Source organism: Peromyscus leucopus, chromosome 17 (genome assembly GCF_004664715.2).
Source record: "Peromyscus leucopus breed LL Stock chromosome 17, UCI_PerLeu_2.1, whole genome shotgun sequence".
In the NCBI taxonomy this organism is placed as follows: domain Eukaryota; kingdom Metazoa; phylum Chordata; class Mammalia; order Rodentia; family Cricetidae; genus Peromyscus; species Peromyscus leucopus.
Window position 1 is genome coordinate 8,546,074 of NC_051077.1, and position 19,148 is coordinate 8,565,221.

Sequence of the window (19,148 nt, forward strand, 5' to 3'; positions counted from 1 at the left end):
AATTCATCTCTAAGCCTCATGTGGGAAAGACACCCATTATATGAGATTATCTGATAGTATTCTTGTCTGTTTTTAAATACAGAAAACAATAACAAGAGTTGATAGTAAAGAATGTGGATGAGATGCCAATTCAGAGGCTAACTCAGGGCAAGCAGGACACAGTAGGGCAGATTCTCTTTAAAAAAAAATTTTTTTTTCCCATGGAGTGCATCTGTCTCCCTGGACACAGCTGGCTAGAGATACTCCTAGCTGGTGATTCTGATAAATGGAGGTTTATAAGAAAATCCTGTATTGTGCAAAACCCTTGGAACGTGGAGAAATGTCAGTAACGGATCTGTCTTAACTTCAGGCACCATCCATGCCACTGCTCCCGAAGACATCTCACTCCCCCATAGGCCACCTTCCCCATGAGCCTGCCCATGGCTTGGAATGTGGCCTCTTTCAGGCCAGACCTCCCCATTGTCCTTCCCTGGCTGCTTGCCTCCTCCCCAGTCTCTCCCAACTCCATTCTCAGCCCCTAAATCTTGAACTAGGTAAATAAATAGATTGTGTCCTTGGTTATAAAGCAGCTCTCCAGCTCTCTGGAGTAGCAGCACACGGGTGGTCTGAAAACAGCCAGCCTCTCCAGAGAGGTCTCAGTGTGGGAATGGCAGCAGGACTTGGGATTAGGTGTGTTGCAGCCCAGAACCCCCATTGTCAGTTGATTTTAAAGAGGATTGGTACAGTGACATGAGAGAGTCTAGCCTCCTTTACAATAGCGGTTCAATAGCTTTCTTTCCTTTGGATAATTACAACTAACGGGGACAACTCCTGCCAAGAGGCCCACTCTGTTCTCCCTACAATTCCAGGATCTACTATTCCTAATTGTTCCGTGAAATTTCAAGTTCTGGATTTCTTTTCCAGTTTTGGAGTTACGTGTGGTTCAAGCTTCGATCTTTTACACGTCTTAGCAACTTATATTTTTATTCTTTAAGTAAGTTTTATGTATATTTTTAAGTAAGTTTTATGTATTTGTGGTGGGTCATGCCACAGCACAGGTGTGGAGCAGAGAGCAGCTTGGGAGAATCCGTTCTCCCCTTCCACCAGGAGGGACCCAGGGATCAAACTCGGGGCTTGACAGCCAGCAGCACCTTTACCGCCCAGCCCTCTCCCAGGCCTGAGCTAGGTTTTCTTACCAAACCCGGAACTCATGGATCCAGCTAGACCTACGGCAAGCAAGCCCCAGCACCGGGATTGCGGGAGCACACCACGTACTGAGCTTTGTGCGGGGATCCTGAGACCTGAGCGCCAGTCTTCATGTTTAGGTGTCAGGTGCCTTACCCACTGGGCTGCCTCCCAGCCCACTTTATGTTTTAATCATTTGCTGTGCATGAGAATCATTACAAGAAAGAGGACCGTTGAAAAGTCCTTGACTGGATGTTAAATTAAACAGAAATGGAGGTAGAGCTAAATAAATCATTCCCCTTTCATCTGGTCAATGAGCAGAACCTCCAGGGAGCTTGTTGGATATCACATATCCACTTCATTTCCCCGGGCTCACTTCCTGAGAGCACACTGTTGGCCTAGTGACAATCCCAGCTCCATGTCATGTTCTCACTTCACCCTTGGGCCGAAAGGAGGGGAAGCCCTTGTACTGATCTCCTGCTAGCTTGTCTTCTCATGAAAGTAAGGCCACTGTCCCCATGCCAGCCTGAGCGCCACACTGCCAGCCTCCTAGGCTATGTATGCAGTTGCTCCTTGCCAACACAAATAGGAAGAGTCACCCTACCTCCCGTGAGCATCTGGGAACACTTGCAGATGCATTTGTCGTTGTCCGAATCCTTTGTGCTAAAATCACTTCCTGGCTGGCTGATGCTGCTTATTTTGCCTGCGGTGCCTGTAAGTCCTGTAAGGTGAATCCTGGAACGTGCAAAGGAAAAAATAAAAAACGGTAACTGGCGGGGATCATTGGTTCACCGTAGTGGAAAATTTCTCATGGTGAAGAATTCCATTCTACAGAATACGCTCAGGCCGGCTAGTGCACTCCCGTGCCTACTCCGGTACAAAATATTTTGCACTGGTATAAACAGGAACCAACTTATCATCAAACCCTCCGACAGAGAGGGATGTTTTCATGACAACTTCGACGCGTATTGCCTGCACCAGCCCCAGCAGGGACGGGTGGGGCTTTGTAGTTCATATTCCTCCTGCCCCCAGATAACTAGAAGGGGGCTGCAGCACGAAGGGGTGTCCCCAAAGACACCCCACACACAACCACCGTCCCTGTGGAGTGGATTCCGGAATGGCTGCAGCGTACCCTCTCTGTTCTGAACGGGTGGGAGTTAGGATGGAGAGGCTAGGAGGTAGGAGTGGGTGTAGAGTTTGGGGTAGAAATCCGCAGGGCTGTGTTGGAAGTAAATCCCTGCAGCTGCTTTGCCTTGGTTCTGAACACTAGTGTCATTAACCTGTCCCACCTTAGGAAGGGAGTAAAGGTCAGTGCTCAGACACCAGGTCACAGCCCACGCTGTTAGACTATTCCAGAGTGTGGCTTGCAGCAGACAGCTGTGCCCACAAGGGGAATCCAAGAGAAAGGATAAGTGCGACCATTTTGTTGTTTACTGTTTTGTTTTTGAGACGGGGTTCTACACTGTAGCTCAAGCTGGCCTGGAACTCACTGTACAGCCCAAATTGATTTTGAGCTTGTGGCAGATGGCCACCTGCCTCAGCCTCCCAAGTGCTGGACTTACATGTACAGCATGCCCAGTTAGAACATATAAGTCTATAAACGGTTACATCACTGTCACAAAATGCCTGTGGGCAGAGGGTGCAAGACAGGCCAGAGCAGGCTTTCACATGATAAACTGGCTGTGAGGGTGTCATGTTGGTGTCTTGGCATGCCGGTGCCCAGTTCCAGGAGACTAGAGTGCTGAATCCCCATGACATGATGAGACCTAGACATAGGAGAGCCAAGACGCCACAAGGGAAATCCCTGCAGTGGTGACGGGGAAGTGTCCTGTGAGCCCCCAAATGTGCTCTTCTTTGTAAAACCTTCTGCCCTTGCCAACCAGCACCTTGGGATTCAGTTGTCAGGATCTCGTGGGGACAGGCAGAGAGAAGAGACCACAGCCCAGGGCTCTGCCACAGGTATGCACAGTGAGTGCTCATGGCAGCCCCAGGACACCAGATGCAGTGTGTGGGGCACCCGCTCTTCCGTGTTTTGGAATCTGAAACACATTTCTTTCCGGTCCTCCTTAGGCCTAGGCAGGCCGGATATGTGCTACCTCCCAGCCTCCCCTCCCCTGCGACAACCTCCCCCCCCCACACACACACCCAGGCTCGTCTTCCTTTTCAGTCTCTTGTCTTCTTTGAAAGGTCAATGCTCAGGGGACTCATTAAGTGTCCCCCAAGGGCAAGTAATATAAGAGAGAAAGCTATTTTCATTAGCCTGTATTTGAAAGGTTGTTCAATTTTAGATCCTTTGGAGGCCTACCGGATAAAAGTACATTCTTTCAGATCTGTTATTAAGAACATCCATGAGCTGGCCATGACAGTGCCCATGTCTATAACCCCAGCGTTTGAGAGGTGGAGTCAGGAGGATTGGGGGTTTGAGGTCATCTTTGGGTACATAGAAAGTTCAAGACTAGCTTGGGCTATAAGCTTAGGCTTACAAGCTTAGGAATCCAGAGAGAGAGAGAGAGAGAGAGAGAGAGAGAGAGAGAGAGAGAGAGAGCGTGCGTGCGTGCGTGCGTGCGTGCGTGCGTGCGTGTGTGTGTGTGTGTGTGTGTGTGTGTGTGTGTGTGTTGTGGGGCAGACAGACAGGCAGACTGACTGACTGTCCAGGTGCTGCATACCTCTTTCTTAATTCAGTTTTCTGCTTTTTCTCATTGGCAAGAAACCCAGTCAGGTCTCTGGCATCAGCCACTCAGTTGTGTCACATGCCACTCCCCTGCTGTTACCCTGCTAATTACTCTAGCAAGTTTGTGTGGAGGATTTGTTTTACTTTTCCAAATAGATTTAGTCTCAAAAACCAGTGGGTTTCCTTTTCAAACAGCATATTCAAAATATGTTTGCATTTCCAAAGGAACCTCGGCTTAAGATATTTTTATAATGTCAGTGTGGAAGGGTGCTGACCCATTTAGTAAAATCTCCTAATATAAACAGGCTAATTCTTCATTTCTGTGTTTCTTTCTTCTTTAAAAAAAATTAATTCCTCTATTGTAGATTCCTAACTGCTGCCAGTTAAGAAAATATTTAGCTTGGAGATAGCACAATGAAGACCACTTTGTGTCTCGGAATCCAGTGACTTCTGGGCTCTGGAGTCAGGTGGGACCTTCCGGGGCTGGGACGGTGCCTCTCCTCCCGTTCATCCTCCCCTCCAGAGAAGCCCGGTCTATGCGGGGACTTCACTGAGTGCCTCCCCAGCTGTTTCAAAGTCACATCAGGCCTTGTCTGTTTTGAAAACAGCTTCTGAATCCTCACCCACTGTCTGTAAAATGCAGGCTGTTCTGGGCAGCACATAGCTCTCAGGTCAGGCCCCAGACTCTGAGCCGGCTTCCCTGTGCTGTCCACTGTGACCTCCGTAGGACACCAGCCAAGGATGTTGTAGTCAAGCTTCCTCTCCACAGGGCTTGGGCGCCCCTGCAATGGAGGTGGCACTGTGAGCCATGGCTTTGTTTGTGGAGCGCCTCTTGTGCGTCACTTGCTCTCTGTGGCTTCAGTAGTTTACCGGGTGCTCTGTGGACACAGGCACCAGGTGCCCACATTCTTTGGATGCCTGTGCTCAGCTGTGCTCAGCCCTGTTTCTTTGGTGCTTCCATCCCACCCTTCCTGCCCAGCACCCTTGTGGAACTTGGATTTGAGAGCACACTGTACACACTGACTCCAGAACCTCATGCGTGGCTCTCATCTTCCACACAGAAAGCCAAGTCCTTGCCGTTCTCCTCCTAACTGTGCTTTACAGCCAAAGAATGTGTCGTCAGGGTTGCCCACGCTCATGGAACATGTGTGTCACTGTCATCAGATGGGTGGGGATGAGCCAGAAGCTAAGGGGGCACTGTGACTCAAGTGTGCTTTGTGTTTCTTAATTTGGAATTAAACAACTAACTGTTTAAACTTTAAAAAAAAAAAAAAATGGGCTAACTTAACACCTTTAAAAACAGTATGTCTCCAGGTGTCTGTCTGCTGTTACACACACTGCGTATCAAAGGGATATCTCATGTTCACTAATTCTACAGGGGACTCTGAATTGTATGCTGTCTGCCACACAGCATCTCCTCTCAGAGCACACACAGGAAAGCAACAGATGCAAAACTGCCCTCGCCGTTTCCTGTACGTTGTTTAACCACTGTTAGATATCTATCCTCTGTGTATCTGTCGGTCTATCGATCATCTGTCTACTTACCTTGCAGTCCCAGGGACTGAATTAGGGTTCTTGCCCGTGCTAGACAAGTGCTATGCTATTGAGTTATATCACCAGCGAAAGCTAAAATTTTAAAACTAGAGATGTTTGAGGTGCCTCTAAGAAACAGCAGTTCAACATGGAGCAATTCTGGATCTTGTTCAGATGAACATGGCTCTTAGTCTCTGGAGTAACTAACCAGAAAGGTCCTTCGATGTTCTCAGTGATAGCCTACTTACCTGTAATTGAATTCTTCGCTGGAGAGGTAAAAGTGCTCATACAATGAGTGTGCCTCATTGCCTTCCCAGTCCTTCAGCTGTATCTTAAGCACATAGCGATGCCGATTGGTCAGCTGTGAGACAAACTCGTTCCCCAGCCAGTACTCTCCCAGAGGGCTCCCGAACCCCTGCAACCAAGAGCAGTTCACTTAGTTACCGGTTGTTCCTTGTGTTTGGATTCCATCAGCTTATGCAGTCAGCAGATGGTACTCCCTAGGAGAAACGTTAAGGTCATACACACAGGAAAGATTTTTTTAAATTACTTTTGAAAGAAAGAAACAGAGAAGCAGAGGGAGAATGGGTGAATATGTAGCACAGTGTGCTTATGGAAGTCACCAACGCCTTGGGTTTCTCCTTCACCGCTGCATATGTAAAGCTAACTGGACCACAAGGTTCTGGGGCATCACTTGTCTTTGTCTCTCATTTTATCACAGGATTACAGACAAAAGTCACCATGTCCGGCTCTCTCCGAGTTCTAGGGATTCAAACTCAGGTCACCACACTTGCACAGCAAGCATTTTATGCATGGGTCATGTCCCCAGCTCAGGAAATAGATTTTAAAAAGTCACGTTTAAGGCTGAAGAGATGGCTCAGTGGTTAAGAGCACCTAGGTTCAATTCCCAGCACCCACATGGCAGCTCACACCTGTCTGTAACTCCAGTTCCAGGGTTTCTGACACCCTCACACAGGACATACATGCAGGCAAAACGCCAATGCACATAAAAATAAATTTTAAAAAAGTCAAGTTTAAGGAACTGAGCTGTTCTCAGAAGAAAATTACTGTTAGAATATTTAAAGCCACTGGCATGGCTACGAGCAGAGATGTAATTGTAATAGCTAAACCCACCTAGGTACCGTGAGCCATAACTGTAATAGTGACATTTATGCCACCAGAGCCTCACAACAGAGCAGCTTGCCCAGGGTGCTCTGTATTGTATTTAAATTACTTCGATTGCAGCGTTTTTCTAAGAGAGACAGAAATGCTGGGCACAAAGGACTGAATTATAAATAACTTCTTCAGAAGCCATTGGTCAGTTCTGAATTTGTATTTAAAGTTCTGAAGGTGTTGGGAAATTAATTTTTCTAAAGGAAGGCATTTCTTCAAGGTGTTTTAGCACACTTCCTTACCTCTTTATATTCTTTCCATGTTCTCTGGAAGTCAACGGAACCATCTTCCCGGTGTTGGATGACTGTCCACCCACCTCCAGTCATGTCCATATCACAGTAGGCCTGCAGGGAAAAACACAGAGTCATTGCATGCTAGACATTGGTGACCCAGGCCTTTGTAGTGATGACATGTTCCAAGGGAGCTTTGTGATAACTTGTGGGGCAAATCGTTGTCATATTTTTAGAGTGTGCATGGTGATGATCTACAAGCAGTAGAATCACATGACACCCTAGTAAAAACTGGACTTCCTGATCATCGTGTGCTCTAGCTAAAGAGTCCTACCCCATAGTTGTTTTGAATGGTTCCCTGTGATTAGAAAACTGACAGATTCTCAAATCCCACATCTTTACCACGTAGAAAACCACAGACTGTCTTCACAGCATTGACTACCTTCACTGCCGGCTGCATCCACTCTGTAGAGTTAGCGCTTTGTTACCACAGGGTATCAAACGCTCGTCATGTTTTCATGCTTTGGAGCTGTTGGGCTCCCATTGTGTGCAGTAAAAGCCAGTTTATTGGGACATTCCTGCCCAGGAAGGCCTCGGGGTTCTGGAGTGCCAGTACCATGTGACCCAGCTTGGCTCGGCAGCTCTGACACCGGGGTCTGAGTTTAGGCTTCTGCACACGTCCCTTGCTGCCTGTGGCATTTTCCCCAGTATTTTATTTCTGCTTTTAAACTGCCTCAGTGGTCTTAAAAAATTTTGTCCAGAACACAAAATTCTTTGGACTTGCATGCTTAATTTCAACTCAGCTGGAGTTTTATTGTATAATTAAAAACCCTTGAAAATAAGATTACATAAATACTTTTCAATTATAAGATTATAGTCATAACCCCCCCCAAAAAACCGTTTTCCAGAAAATAAGATAATTTCCCTACAGCACACATGGTAGGAATATTAAGGTTCATAACCAGTCATGAATATTCTTCTTTTGTTGAGTGCCATGGTCTTTGGAGACTAAGGAAGACCATTTTGGCAGGGTTAGCCTAAATATAGCTGCTCTGTATTTGTGAGTTAGGATCCTAGGGAAGAGAGCTAAAGGAGTCACGAGACCCTCTCATCCTCTTTCTTCAAATTGCCTACAAGGAACCGAACCACAAGGAAGCCATGCCGTCCGCCTTGCTTTTCGCCTCTATTGCTCACGGACCTTGAGAGCATTAAGAGGCTGCTTTGTTTAGACATCTCTCCAGCACTCTTCTGCCTCTTCATGAAGATCCTGGGCTCATGCCCCCTTCCCCACCGACTGGTGTTTAGAAAGGCACGTGGGGTGAAACAAAATTATATTTACTTATAAGATTATTTCCTCAGCGAAATTATACAAATAGGTAAATGACTTTGCTGAAGGAGCCCCTGGTTGTCACCAGGCACCGATGCCACTCTTGTTCACTGACCACTGTTGTTTGACTCTCCTGCATGCAAGTTGTCAGATATTTCCCACGAATCCTTTGCCGTCTCACTGCCACTGTGAACCCTTGAAACGGTTGATTTCACATTGATTCACGTGGTCAGTCACTCAGCTCATAGTGGTGAATAGGATTTGAACATGGCCTCCTTGTTAATTCCTGTGTCCTATCTTGTCCGTGACATCATGCTGCCCAAAGCAGAGAAACTTGAGCCCTTTGTCACTAGACAAGGAGTCCTTTAGCCAGATCCGCACTGCAGTCGGTTCATGAGGGGTCCTTGGTCTGTTTGCCCGGGATCAGCCAGCTGACCAGTGCTGCACCATTCTATCAATATGTCTCCTCACCACTGCACTTGGCACACTGACCAAGCAGGCTCCACTAGAGGAAGGACCCAGTGGTTGTGCACAGAAGTTAACTCCCCAGCATCCTAAGTGGCGTGTTGGTAGACGGGAAGAAATGTTTTAGTGAGCCCACCCTTGTTCTAATACTATCTGATTCCTTGGTGTCAAAGTGATTACAATGGAGGTAGTTGCTTGATGATATTTAAGGCACGCTTTTTCCTGTTTAGAGGACAAGTTTGCCTTGTGGGAGTCAGAAGCAAGGCTCCCAACTTCGAGGGTCACTGCTAGCACATAAATAAGTTACATGAACCATGTTTTCCTTGTCTTTGACTCCATTAGTGACCATGACAAAATTACTAGAACATTCTCTTAATACTTTGTCCAGATTTTTAAGAAGTGAAGAACAAAGCATTTGTGGAAAACAGAGAATCACGGTTCACTGGGTTGTGAATTTGCAAAAAAAGAGATAGTATTCTAGTAGAGAGTATCCACATAGCCGGGAGATGCTCAGGGAAATGAATGGCAAGGATCAGACCAAGATCTGAAAGGCAGCAGCGGCGGCCCTCAGTCCAGAGCATGCCTGCTTCCGTCACACCAAACCTGGAAGCGCTCAGTGCTTTTGATTTGCGTGCCTGGGCCTGGCACGAGGACCCAAGGCCTGAAGCTTTTCAGCAAGTAATGCTTGAGTTAAGCGCTGTGCTCCAGCTTCAGGCCTGGGTGAAGGGAATAAATAGCAGACGTCCATAAGCATGAGGAGTCGTAGCCTGAGAAATCTGGGGAAGGAAACGGACTATGCTCCTAACTAGCAAAGTGCGTGCTTGTGCTTCTCACGGATGCCCTTTCACAATGTGTATATCTTACACACGTGAAAACCTAATATAAATGTGACCTTTACTAACCGCTTAAATTAGTTAAACTAATCAAATGTAAAGTTGGGGTGAGCATTATTTCCTCTGAATTTGATGACCCTGCCTGCTCTGACCTCTTGTGCAGGCTCTGTGTATCATTTATTTCCAGGGCCATATCTGGCGCTCTGCTTTGACTGCCCCACCATGCAAGGTGGGGTGACAGGTCAGTAACACAAGATCACGTTGTCATTTATAGAGCACCAAGTCTGGAAGGAAGTTTAGAGGTAACAATGCAATGCAGCCCAGTTATTTTAATTTTTAAATCTTTATCCTTGTGTGTGTGTATCTATCTGTCTGTCTGTCTATGTGTGTCTGTGTGGGAAGGGAAGCATGCAGGTGGAAGTCAGAGGATGACTTTTGAGAGTTGATTGTCTCCTTCCATCTTGTGACCCAGGAACCACAGTCAGGTCACCAGTCTTACATGGCAGTCACTTTACCCACTAATTCATCACACCAGGCATTTTAGAAAAGAAATTGAGGTTGTGAAAACCGACTGTCCCCTGCTGTATAAATGGATTTAGTTTTACTGAGAATATCTAAAGGGACTATAAATCTGTCTCTAAGCATCTTTGTGGCTGTCAAACTGTGAGGGTAGCGTGGTGTTTGGCAGGAAACAGCACTAACCCAGAAAAGCGTCCCTAGAGCGGTGTGACTGTATGTCAGTGAAGTTCCGAGAGTGTTCACCGTGTGCTCATAGCCTCTGATTCTGGGTGCTCCTGCCCCCCTTATTACCAGGCCAAAAGCATGCAGGCATCTGGTGACAGACACCAGACTGCAAAGAACTGTCTTGCAAGCTGCATAGCAGAGACGGTGGAGACCCTCAGCCTGGGGTTACTGGTTTTTCATCTGCAGCAAGCTGTACAGTTTTTCTCCTCCTCCCAATGCTCCGCTTTTAGGCCACCAGGGACATTAACTGATTTTCAAGGTTGGTTTAAAGCAGCATGAATGAATTAGAGAGATTTCTTTGGAAAGTATTGTACTAAATAGCACAGTATTTATTTTTTAATTCATAATCAAAGTGCATATTACTGTTTCAAATTCCACATCTTTAAACACTTAAATGCTTGTATTTTTCTTTGATAGCATGTTAAATTCTGAAGATAATACTGAATTCAAAAAGATACTACTTCCAGGAGCCTCTGAAATTTCTATTTTGACATAGCATCCCATGCACTTCTGGGAGTCATGTTGGCTCAGGGCATAGCTGCTCTTACTTTTAGATGCAACCATACCTGTCAACATGGAGCATAACCAGCTGTCCAGCATTCACACGGCCGTTCACACTGATTCTTGTGCAATGTCATTCTACCTCATCAGACCTCTAGAGAAGTGACAGGAAGTGCTTTTCTGAAATACAGTCTCCCAGGACTTCTGCAGGCTGCTTGTGGGTGGCCTGGTCTGCCTGTGTGTTAACCTGCCCTGCTGGACACGGGCTCTGTCTGGACTCCCCCATTTGAGAGGAAAAAGAATTGCACTTTGGGGCAGTGTGCTCAGGTCTTCTGGGCTGCACTGAATGGGGTCATAGTCTTCCGCTATGAGCTGTGGAGCCCTGAGCTTCCTGGGGACCCTGTGAGCAACTCCATATGGCAACAGCAGTCCCCAGGGTGAAGCTGGCAGCACCCTGGCATGAAGCAGGACTGATGCTAAAGGTGCTGCTGATGTGTGCTCTGCTCAGCCCACATGCAGTCTAAAGAAAAAATAGCCAGGAGTGTCAAAGCAATCTTTCAAAGCACTAAATGTGTTTATGTCTAGGATTGTGTCTAGAGAAGGTCTCTGTTATCCAGCTAGTCTTGAACTTCTGGGCTCAAGGCATCCTCCTGCCTCAGAAAAAGTGACTGACTTTATTAAACTCTAGCTGCTAAGTGCACATCTTTCTACAGTTTATATGAGAAGGAGTGTGTGTGTGTGCAAATTAGTCCCTTCTGAACAGTTGTATTAAGTGTGTTCTCAGTGAGCGCCCTCCAAAATGGAATGCAACTATTGCTTGGGGAAGTGATTAAAAGACAAACTCTGGTTAATCCAACTTCAGTTTGGAGAAGATATATTCATTAAAATTAATGAGATGATGCCAGCACCTGGGAGTGGAGGGGCGGGGGCAGGCACCTGAGTGTGCACATCATTTCAGCAGGACGTGCTTGTGGAAGGAGGTGGAGCTGCAGACCATCTGCTCAGCATCCGTGCTCTGTACTCAGCAACAGCAGAGCTCTCAGTGTGTGCCTGGGAAGGGCACGAGGCATGGATGCGCAGGGGTTCTTTGGCCTTTGCAGTGATGCAGAGGAGCCCCCGCAGCCTCCATAGGGCAGCCTTCCTTACCTTGATCTCCTCTGTGGAGTTGGGAAAGGTTAGCGTGTAGATGCCACTGGTGGTGATTCCTGACTTGAAGACTTCGGCGCAGTCTCTGAAGGTGGTTTGCTCTTCTTTAGGGACAACACCAGAGTTCTTGGCTGTGTTTAAAAACAATGGAGCAATTAGATGGGGTTTGTGAATGGAGAGAAGCCTGTTAGGCAAGACCTAGTCATTTGTTCTCAAGTAAGAGAGGCAGACTGTGCTTGCCCAGGAGTTACTCCTGGAGCACATTTTCCTGTCATTTTGGAAAATTAGCACAAATAGCTTAAATATATTTACTTTGTGTGTGTGTGTGTGTGTGTGTGTGTACGTGTGTGTACGTGTGTGTGTGTGTGTGTGTGTGTGTGTGTGTGTGTGTGTGTACACATATATGTGCACACACATGTGCCATGGTGTGGGTATGGCAGTCAGAGGACAGTCTTCAGGAGTCAGTTCCCCTTCCACCATGATAGTCCTAGGGATCTAGCATAGGTTTTAGGTGGCAAGCGCCTTTACCCACTGAGCCATCTTGCCAGCTTCTTACCCCCTTTTCAAATCAAAATGTGTGTAACGTGAGTACTTCATAATGAGCTGTAATAAACCACTCCTTTTTAAAAACTCCTCTTCTTGACTAGACTTGAGCAAACATTATGAAAGAATATTATGTAGAATAGCACTCCGTCTACCAGCACCCCCAGATCCCCTTGGCTCATTGTCCTACCGCAGTCAGAATGTACACACTGGCCGTTCATTGTATGTCTGAGGCTAAGTCTTTAATCTTTCTTAGAGTATTAAATGGAGGGCTCAGAAGAGGGCTCCGTGTTAGGTCAGAGTATGTGCTGAGCAAGGCTGAGGACCAAAGTTCAGAACCTAGCACCCATATAACAATTCCCAGTGCGGCAGCACACACCTGTAACCAAGTTCTTAGGGACAGGGGACAGGAGGGTTTCTATAGCTTGTTAGCTGCCAGCCTAGCTCTGGTTTGGTGAGAGACTCTGTTTCAGGAGAAGAAGGCAGCGTGTGCTGGAGCAGGACTCAGCATCTTCTCCAGGCCTCTCCCTGCCTGCACACACATCCGTGCCTCCGCAGGCCCCACATCCACACATACATCCAATATTGAAGGGGCATACTTAGTGTCCTTTGGGTGTTCACTAAATGTGACATAATAGTCTGCACCTTCATGGGAGCACAATGCCTGTTTATCTACATGTTTAAATTCTTTACGTCTAAACCTTGTAGGCTTATGAAATTCCTTCAGATTTTAATTCTGCCATTGTTGCTGCTTCTTCCCATTCTTGCCCCACCCGCCATTTCCACTTGTCACGTGCCAGCTGAGGGGACATCGTGAAATAAACCACAGTATGAACGAAGTCTAATTCAGTTAGGAAAAAAAAAAATCCTACAGGAAAAACACCACAAAGACGGTACATTCCATCTTTAATGACTGAAGATTCTCTTTTCCTCCCTCTCCCACCCCCACCCCCTTAAGTAAAAGAATCTAACAAGTAAGAATGGCATTGAAGGAGGCTAGATATGCTTAAGGGCATGGGCAGAGACGGGAGCCGGTGCCGCCTTGGTACCCACCGTGCACCGGTGATGGGAGAGACGGCTCTCACTTGTGTCTCTAGCCTTCCTCTGGGCCCAGGGCGGTTTGCCCATTTGAAAGCCAAAGAAAGAAAGATTCACTATGGCTTAATAGCTTGCCAGCCTCCTTCGTTCGATTGATGAGGGAACTAACTCAAGAGGAGAACCTCGCAGCCTTGAATCAAAACTGTCTCTGTGCGTTGGAGCGGTAGCTGTCGCTAAAGGCTCCCTTGGCGGGCATGAGGACTTGGGTTTGAGCTCTAGAACGCACGTCCAAAGCAGAGCCAGACATGGCAGCGCACCTTAATCTCAGTGCTGGGGAAGTGGGGTGAGGAGATCCCTGCGACTCCCTGGCCGGTGAGCCTAGCCTACCCTGTGCTCCAGGTCCCTGTGGGAGACTGTCTCTAAAGACAATGAAGGGCACCTGAGGAATGACATCAGAGGCTGGATTCCAGCCTCTAGACCAGCAGTTCTCAACCTGTGGGTCACAACCCCTTTGAGCGTCAAACAACTCTTTCGCAAGAGTCGTCTGAGACCATCAGAAAACACAGATATTTACATTATGATTCACAACAGCAAAAGTAGTTATGATGCAGCAACAAAAATAATTTTATGGTCAGGGGTCACCACACCATGAGGAACTGTACTAAAGGGACACAGCGTTAGGAAGGGTGAGACCACTGGTTTAGACACACATGTATGCATGTGCCCATGAACATGCACACATACACACACACTATTTGGGATTTGTGCTTCCTGATAATTAGTATAATATACATCCTCCTCCGGTCTCTGCCTCCTCCTTTGTGCTGGGCCTCTGCTGAGGGTCTTGTATTCCTGGGTGAAATACCTAAGAGAGATCATGTTGGAGTTTTGAGGGTTCGCTGACCAGAAGTCCTGGGGAGTGAGGAGCTCTACTCACAGTTGGGCGTTGACATCATAGTCAGCAGGCTGTTGACCGTCTCCATCAGGTCATGCTGCTGCTTCTGAAGGACCGAGTTGTTCACCGTGGCAGTCACCAGCTTCTTCTCTAGCTCCTCGATGACTGAGCTCTGCTTGGACACGAGCACCTGGAGCTGATCCTTCTGCTCTTTCATGGACTGCAGCTGCACACTGTGCTTGTCCTCCATGTCCAGCACTCGCTTTTCTAGGAAGCTTATAGGGAAGGTGTTTGTAAGTGCAAGGACTTCCAGATGCCTCGGGACCTTGCCAGCCAAGTGCTCGATAAAATCGTGTCATTTCCAAAGCTAATAAATCTTTGTTTCTTGGACTTCTGTTTGGTGGTATTTGGTTAAAATGCAATATAAAGTAGGAAGATTTGGGAGCTGGAGAGATGCTCAGTGATTAGACACACTAGCCGCTCTTATTGAAGACCTGGTTCTGTTTCCAGCAACCCTGTGGTGGCTCACCACTACCCATAACTCCATTTTCTGGATGTATAGTGGTAAGCATAGCTGCCTTCCATAATTCTAGTTCTAGGGGATCTGGTGCCCTCTCCTGACCTCCACAGGCATCAGGCATGCACATAGTGCACATACCTACAAGCAGGCAAAAATTCATGCACATAAAAATAAAGAAATCAATAGAAAACCTTTTTTTAAGTGGGAAGATTTCTCACAGCCCAGAGAAATTTTTCAAATTGCCAAGGTAAACTATTTAGGTGTATATGTACATGTGTATGTGTGTGTAAACCTGACAGAGTATACAGTTTTATCTGTGCAAGAATACACTGGGCCTCGGCAATATACCGTGAGTGTCACAAACATTACCTGCTACAAGTTCACAAGAAGGTGGAATTATTTCAAGCCATGCTTACAGAGTGCTTTTCATGAGAGCAGGGAGTTTGAAATAGACCTTCAGGTCATGTGTTACCTTTCTCCTAAACTATTTTCATTTGAATATTAATCATAATAACAGCACCAACTCTCTCAGTACCTTGTGGCAAATATTCTTCTATGATAGAGGGGAATATTATACTCAGGTTTAAATCCTGGTGCTCTGGCCTCATGAGTTTAAGTGACTTACTCAGTTGTGCATTGGTTCCCTCATCTGTAAACTGGGCTAATGTCACCCGCTGAGAGAGGCTGATCTGAGGAATACGTGCATGTAAAAGTATAAACAGACTGGTAGTTGACACTGAGTAAATGTTATACCAGTATCAACATTATCGTCTCATGTTCAAGAAGTAAACTGAACAAAGATGAAATGTAGACACAATAAATCACATGACCACAAACACTCCCAGGTGGCTGATGACGCCCAATTCAAACGCAGATCTTTCTTACTCTAAACTCCTTGTTCCTTTGTTTGCTTGCTTGTTTTTGTTTTTTGTTTTTTTTAATGTGGATCCCTTCCTTTGGGAAATTTAGCCAGCCTATCTCATGTACATGGTTCTCAACACTTACAGCCTGAGCAGACCCCTTAAAAATTGCTTGATGAAGTTATGCCATGTAAGTCCCAAAAGGTTTTATTAATGGTTTTATAGTTATTTCTAATCTTAATTTATAAAGATGCATTACCACTCATAGGTTCAGTTAAGAGCATACTAATTTTTAACTGGAAATTATTCCTGTAATATCAAACTAGAGAAAACAATTCCAAGTGCGTAGGATTACGTAAATGCTAGGAAGTCCAGATCATGAACTCCTTCCAGAAACAGAGTCCTGCAGTAAAGGCCTGTGACAGCTGCTGTTGCCAGTGAGGTGAACGGAAGATGGGAGGACCTAACTGGGAACTGTGGCTTCTCTGTACCTGTGCAGAATCAGTGGCTACCTGCCTCATGCCGGAGTACGTTAGCTGCACTGTCAACACAGCCCAGTCAGTCATTATTAGAATAAAAGAGAAAGATAAAGTAAAGAATGCACAGTAGAGTTCCCTTCGGCTGGTGAATCTAAAGGTGCAGTAGTGTTGATTCAGGGAGACATGTTGACCCTGGTAAGTATTTTTGGTTTTGCTTGAATCTATAAAGAAAGCAATTCCACTTTGAAGAAATTTTAGAAGATGGTTGAAAAGTCATTTGTAGAATGTGAAACACCACATATTTTTTCCAGTCATATTTTTGTAAAATCTTAGACTGGTCAGAATTGAAGGCAGGAAACACCCATCAAGAGATCTAACGTCATCAAGGAAATTTCATGACGTTTTCGATGAGGAAACTTTATTATTCCATCCCATATTTGTAACAAAAGAGAAGACGATTTCTGCAGCTTGTAAGATCAGCTTATTCTTTCCTTGTGACTGTTGTTACAGACGGGTTTTTATGGTCAATCAACCTTTGTGTACCCGTCCCTGGGAAGGCAACTCCAACACAGAGCCCCCTTGGGTAGATTTTTAACAGCTGACATTGTGAAGTACTGTTGGTGTAAGTCCTAGAAACTTTGCACTTTGTTGGATATGTGTGGCAAGGTGCTTTTATAGAGAAACTTCAAGATTGGTCATAAACTCATGAAATGACTTTAATTATTGAAAAGGCATACTATTTCTTGACCCAGGTCACTTAAGCTGGGGGAAAGGTGAAGGACTTAAACAAGGGGTGGAGAGCAAGAGATTATTTAAGCAAGAATTATTAGAAACCACAGCAAGCTACATCATGGTTACTGCATCGGGGTTGGGAACACTGTTCTCTATAGTAAAGCGTCTCGATTTATGAAGAAATCTCACCAAATCCTGAAGTGGATTTTAAAATACAGTGCAAGTTTCTCAGTCTTTCAAAGCAGCTCTCTGAGCAGCTGCGTTTGTGTGTGAAGTTTATTCCAACAGTGGATGTAAAATAAGGAACAAGAGTTGAACTTGTCTAGAAAAGAGGCAAACACTGATGGCAAATACAGTTATCCCTTCATAGCCACAAACTTTGAGTCTGTGGAGTCAACCACTCTGGGATTGGAATTATTTGGGAGGAGGGTACATGCTTGCTAAACTTGTACACCCCCTCTTTTTGTTATTACTCACTAGGTAATATAGCATAATTGTGAGCACAGTTGTTACATCATGCTAGGTATTATCTGTAAGCAACATAAGGACAGTTTAAATCATAAAGGAGGATTATGAAGATAATGGGGTAATAACTGTCCCATCTTATATAAGGGACTTCCATATTGATGGATTTTGGGATCCAAAGTGGATTATAGATCCAATCCCCTGTGCATCCTGAATGATGGGGGAGTTTACAGAGAAGACACTGGGTGGCATTGTGGACATATTGACCTGATTATGAAGCCTTGGGAAGAAGCAGTCATCAGTACGGGAGTGTGTTCAACAAACTGAGCAATGCCACCTTTCTGAGAGGTGGTGTGTTTAAAGCAAGCAAGAGTTCTCACCAGCATCCACAGGAGTCTTGCCAAGGGATACTAAGACGTAACGTCTCAGCATCTCAAGCTCTCATTTCTTACTGTGCAGCAGGGAAATTTTAAATAGGAAAGAAAACTGTTCTGGGAAAGAAAAAAATCTATTTGCTTTTCAAGCTCATGAGTAAAAGCTAGGGTAAACCTGGTTACACAGAGAACAAAAAAAGAACGGCAGCTTAGTTTTTGGTTAACACTGAGGATGATGTGAGCCTGTGGTCATCCCCTTCTCTCGATAAAGAGTGAGACATGCTATTAGGACCATTCTCCATGTCAGATTGAAAATAGGGAAGTAAGCACCACATACGTTGTAAAACTACTCCCTGGTGTCCCCCCAATAGGAAAAAAAAAAAAAACATGAAAACAATGTGCACTTGTATAGATTCTATTGAGATTTTTAAATATATTGCACATTAAGTTTTCCTTTTACTTCATCATAAGCTTATTAACTTATTTACTGGTGTGTGCATGAGAGCGAGCAAGCGAGCAAGCGGGGAGGCAGTGGATGCATGCCACTGTGGCATATGGAGGTCCTCGGACAGTTCTGTGGAGGTGGCTCTCTCTTCCACCTTTATGTGGGTCTGGAAATTGAACTCAGGTTGTCAGGTTTGTCTGGCAAGCACTTTTTCCTGCTGAGCCATCTCACTGACCCTCAGCTTAAGTTTAAAAAGGAAGTATTACACACTGAAACAGATGCTGTCTTCCAGCTTCCTTAGTGTGCTTCATCTTGCAAGAAACAAGGTGTCCCCACCAGGCATGACAGTGCATGCCTTTAATCCCAGTCCTAGTGGCAGGCATATCTCTGAGTCCAAGGCTAGCCTGGTCTACATGATAAGCTTCAGACAAGCTAGGATTACATAGTGAGAATCCCCCAAAGGCCAAGAAGTGTGATGAAGTTGATATTAAAGTCTTCATACAGTGCTACTTCATTACTTCACAACCCCACTAGTATTTTGTGTGGATCAAACTGCATAATGTTGAGGCAATTTGGAATATTGTTTCCAGAGTCTTTAAAGGGCCAGAATGAAAAAACAATATTCAGGACTAAAGAGAAGAGAAGTTTGGGGTCAGTTCAGAAATTTTCTCTGCATTCTCTTTGCCTCTTGTTCTCAGAGCCTCTGACCCACATAAGTTCCAGGCAGAAATCCATCATTTGGGGACACTATGCTTATAGTCTTGGGTAGAGTGTATATCTAGAAAGGGTACAGTTCTGAATCTGAAGTATTTTATAGTGTTATTACCTGTTCTTATCTTGTAGTTTGTTTATTTCACTGGTCTGGTCCAAAATCTGCTTTTCCAACTTGTTGGTAGAAATAGAATGTTGGAGAAGCTGCAACTCGAGTCTTGTCGTCTGGTTTAATACCTGCATATAACAAACAAAATTACTGCCTCCTGTCTTGATTAATACAATATATGCCCTTTCTT

The 19,148-nt window shown here is 45.5% G+C and overlaps 2 protein-coding genes across 2 annotated transcripts in view; one reads left to right on the forward strand and one right to left on the reverse strand.

The window, feature by feature from the left end:
* Positions 1 to 19,148, forward strand: part of Mcph1 (microcephalin 1) — a 207,893-nt gene that overhangs the window by 96,613 nt on the left and 92,132 nt on the right.
* Positions 1 to 19,148, reverse strand: part of Angpt2 (angiopoietin 2) — a 51,292-nt gene that overhangs the window by 1,470 nt on the left and 30,674 nt on the right. The window contains exons 3-8 of the mRNA XM_028882068.2: positions 18,965 to 19,086; positions 14,306 to 14,538; positions 11,788 to 11,918; positions 6,784 to 6,885; positions 5,617 to 5,783; positions 1,769 to 1,899 (exon numbers count right to left, since the gene is read on the reverse strand). Of these exons, the coding sequence (XP_028737901.1) occupies positions 1,769 to 1,899; positions 5,617 to 5,783; positions 6,784 to 6,885; positions 11,788 to 11,918; positions 14,306 to 14,538; positions 18,965 to 19,086 (886 nt within the window). The remainder of the gene's footprint in view (positions 1 to 1,768; positions 1,900 to 5,616; positions 5,784 to 6,783; positions 6,886 to 11,787; positions 11,919 to 14,305; positions 14,539 to 18,964; positions 19,087 to 19,148) is intronic.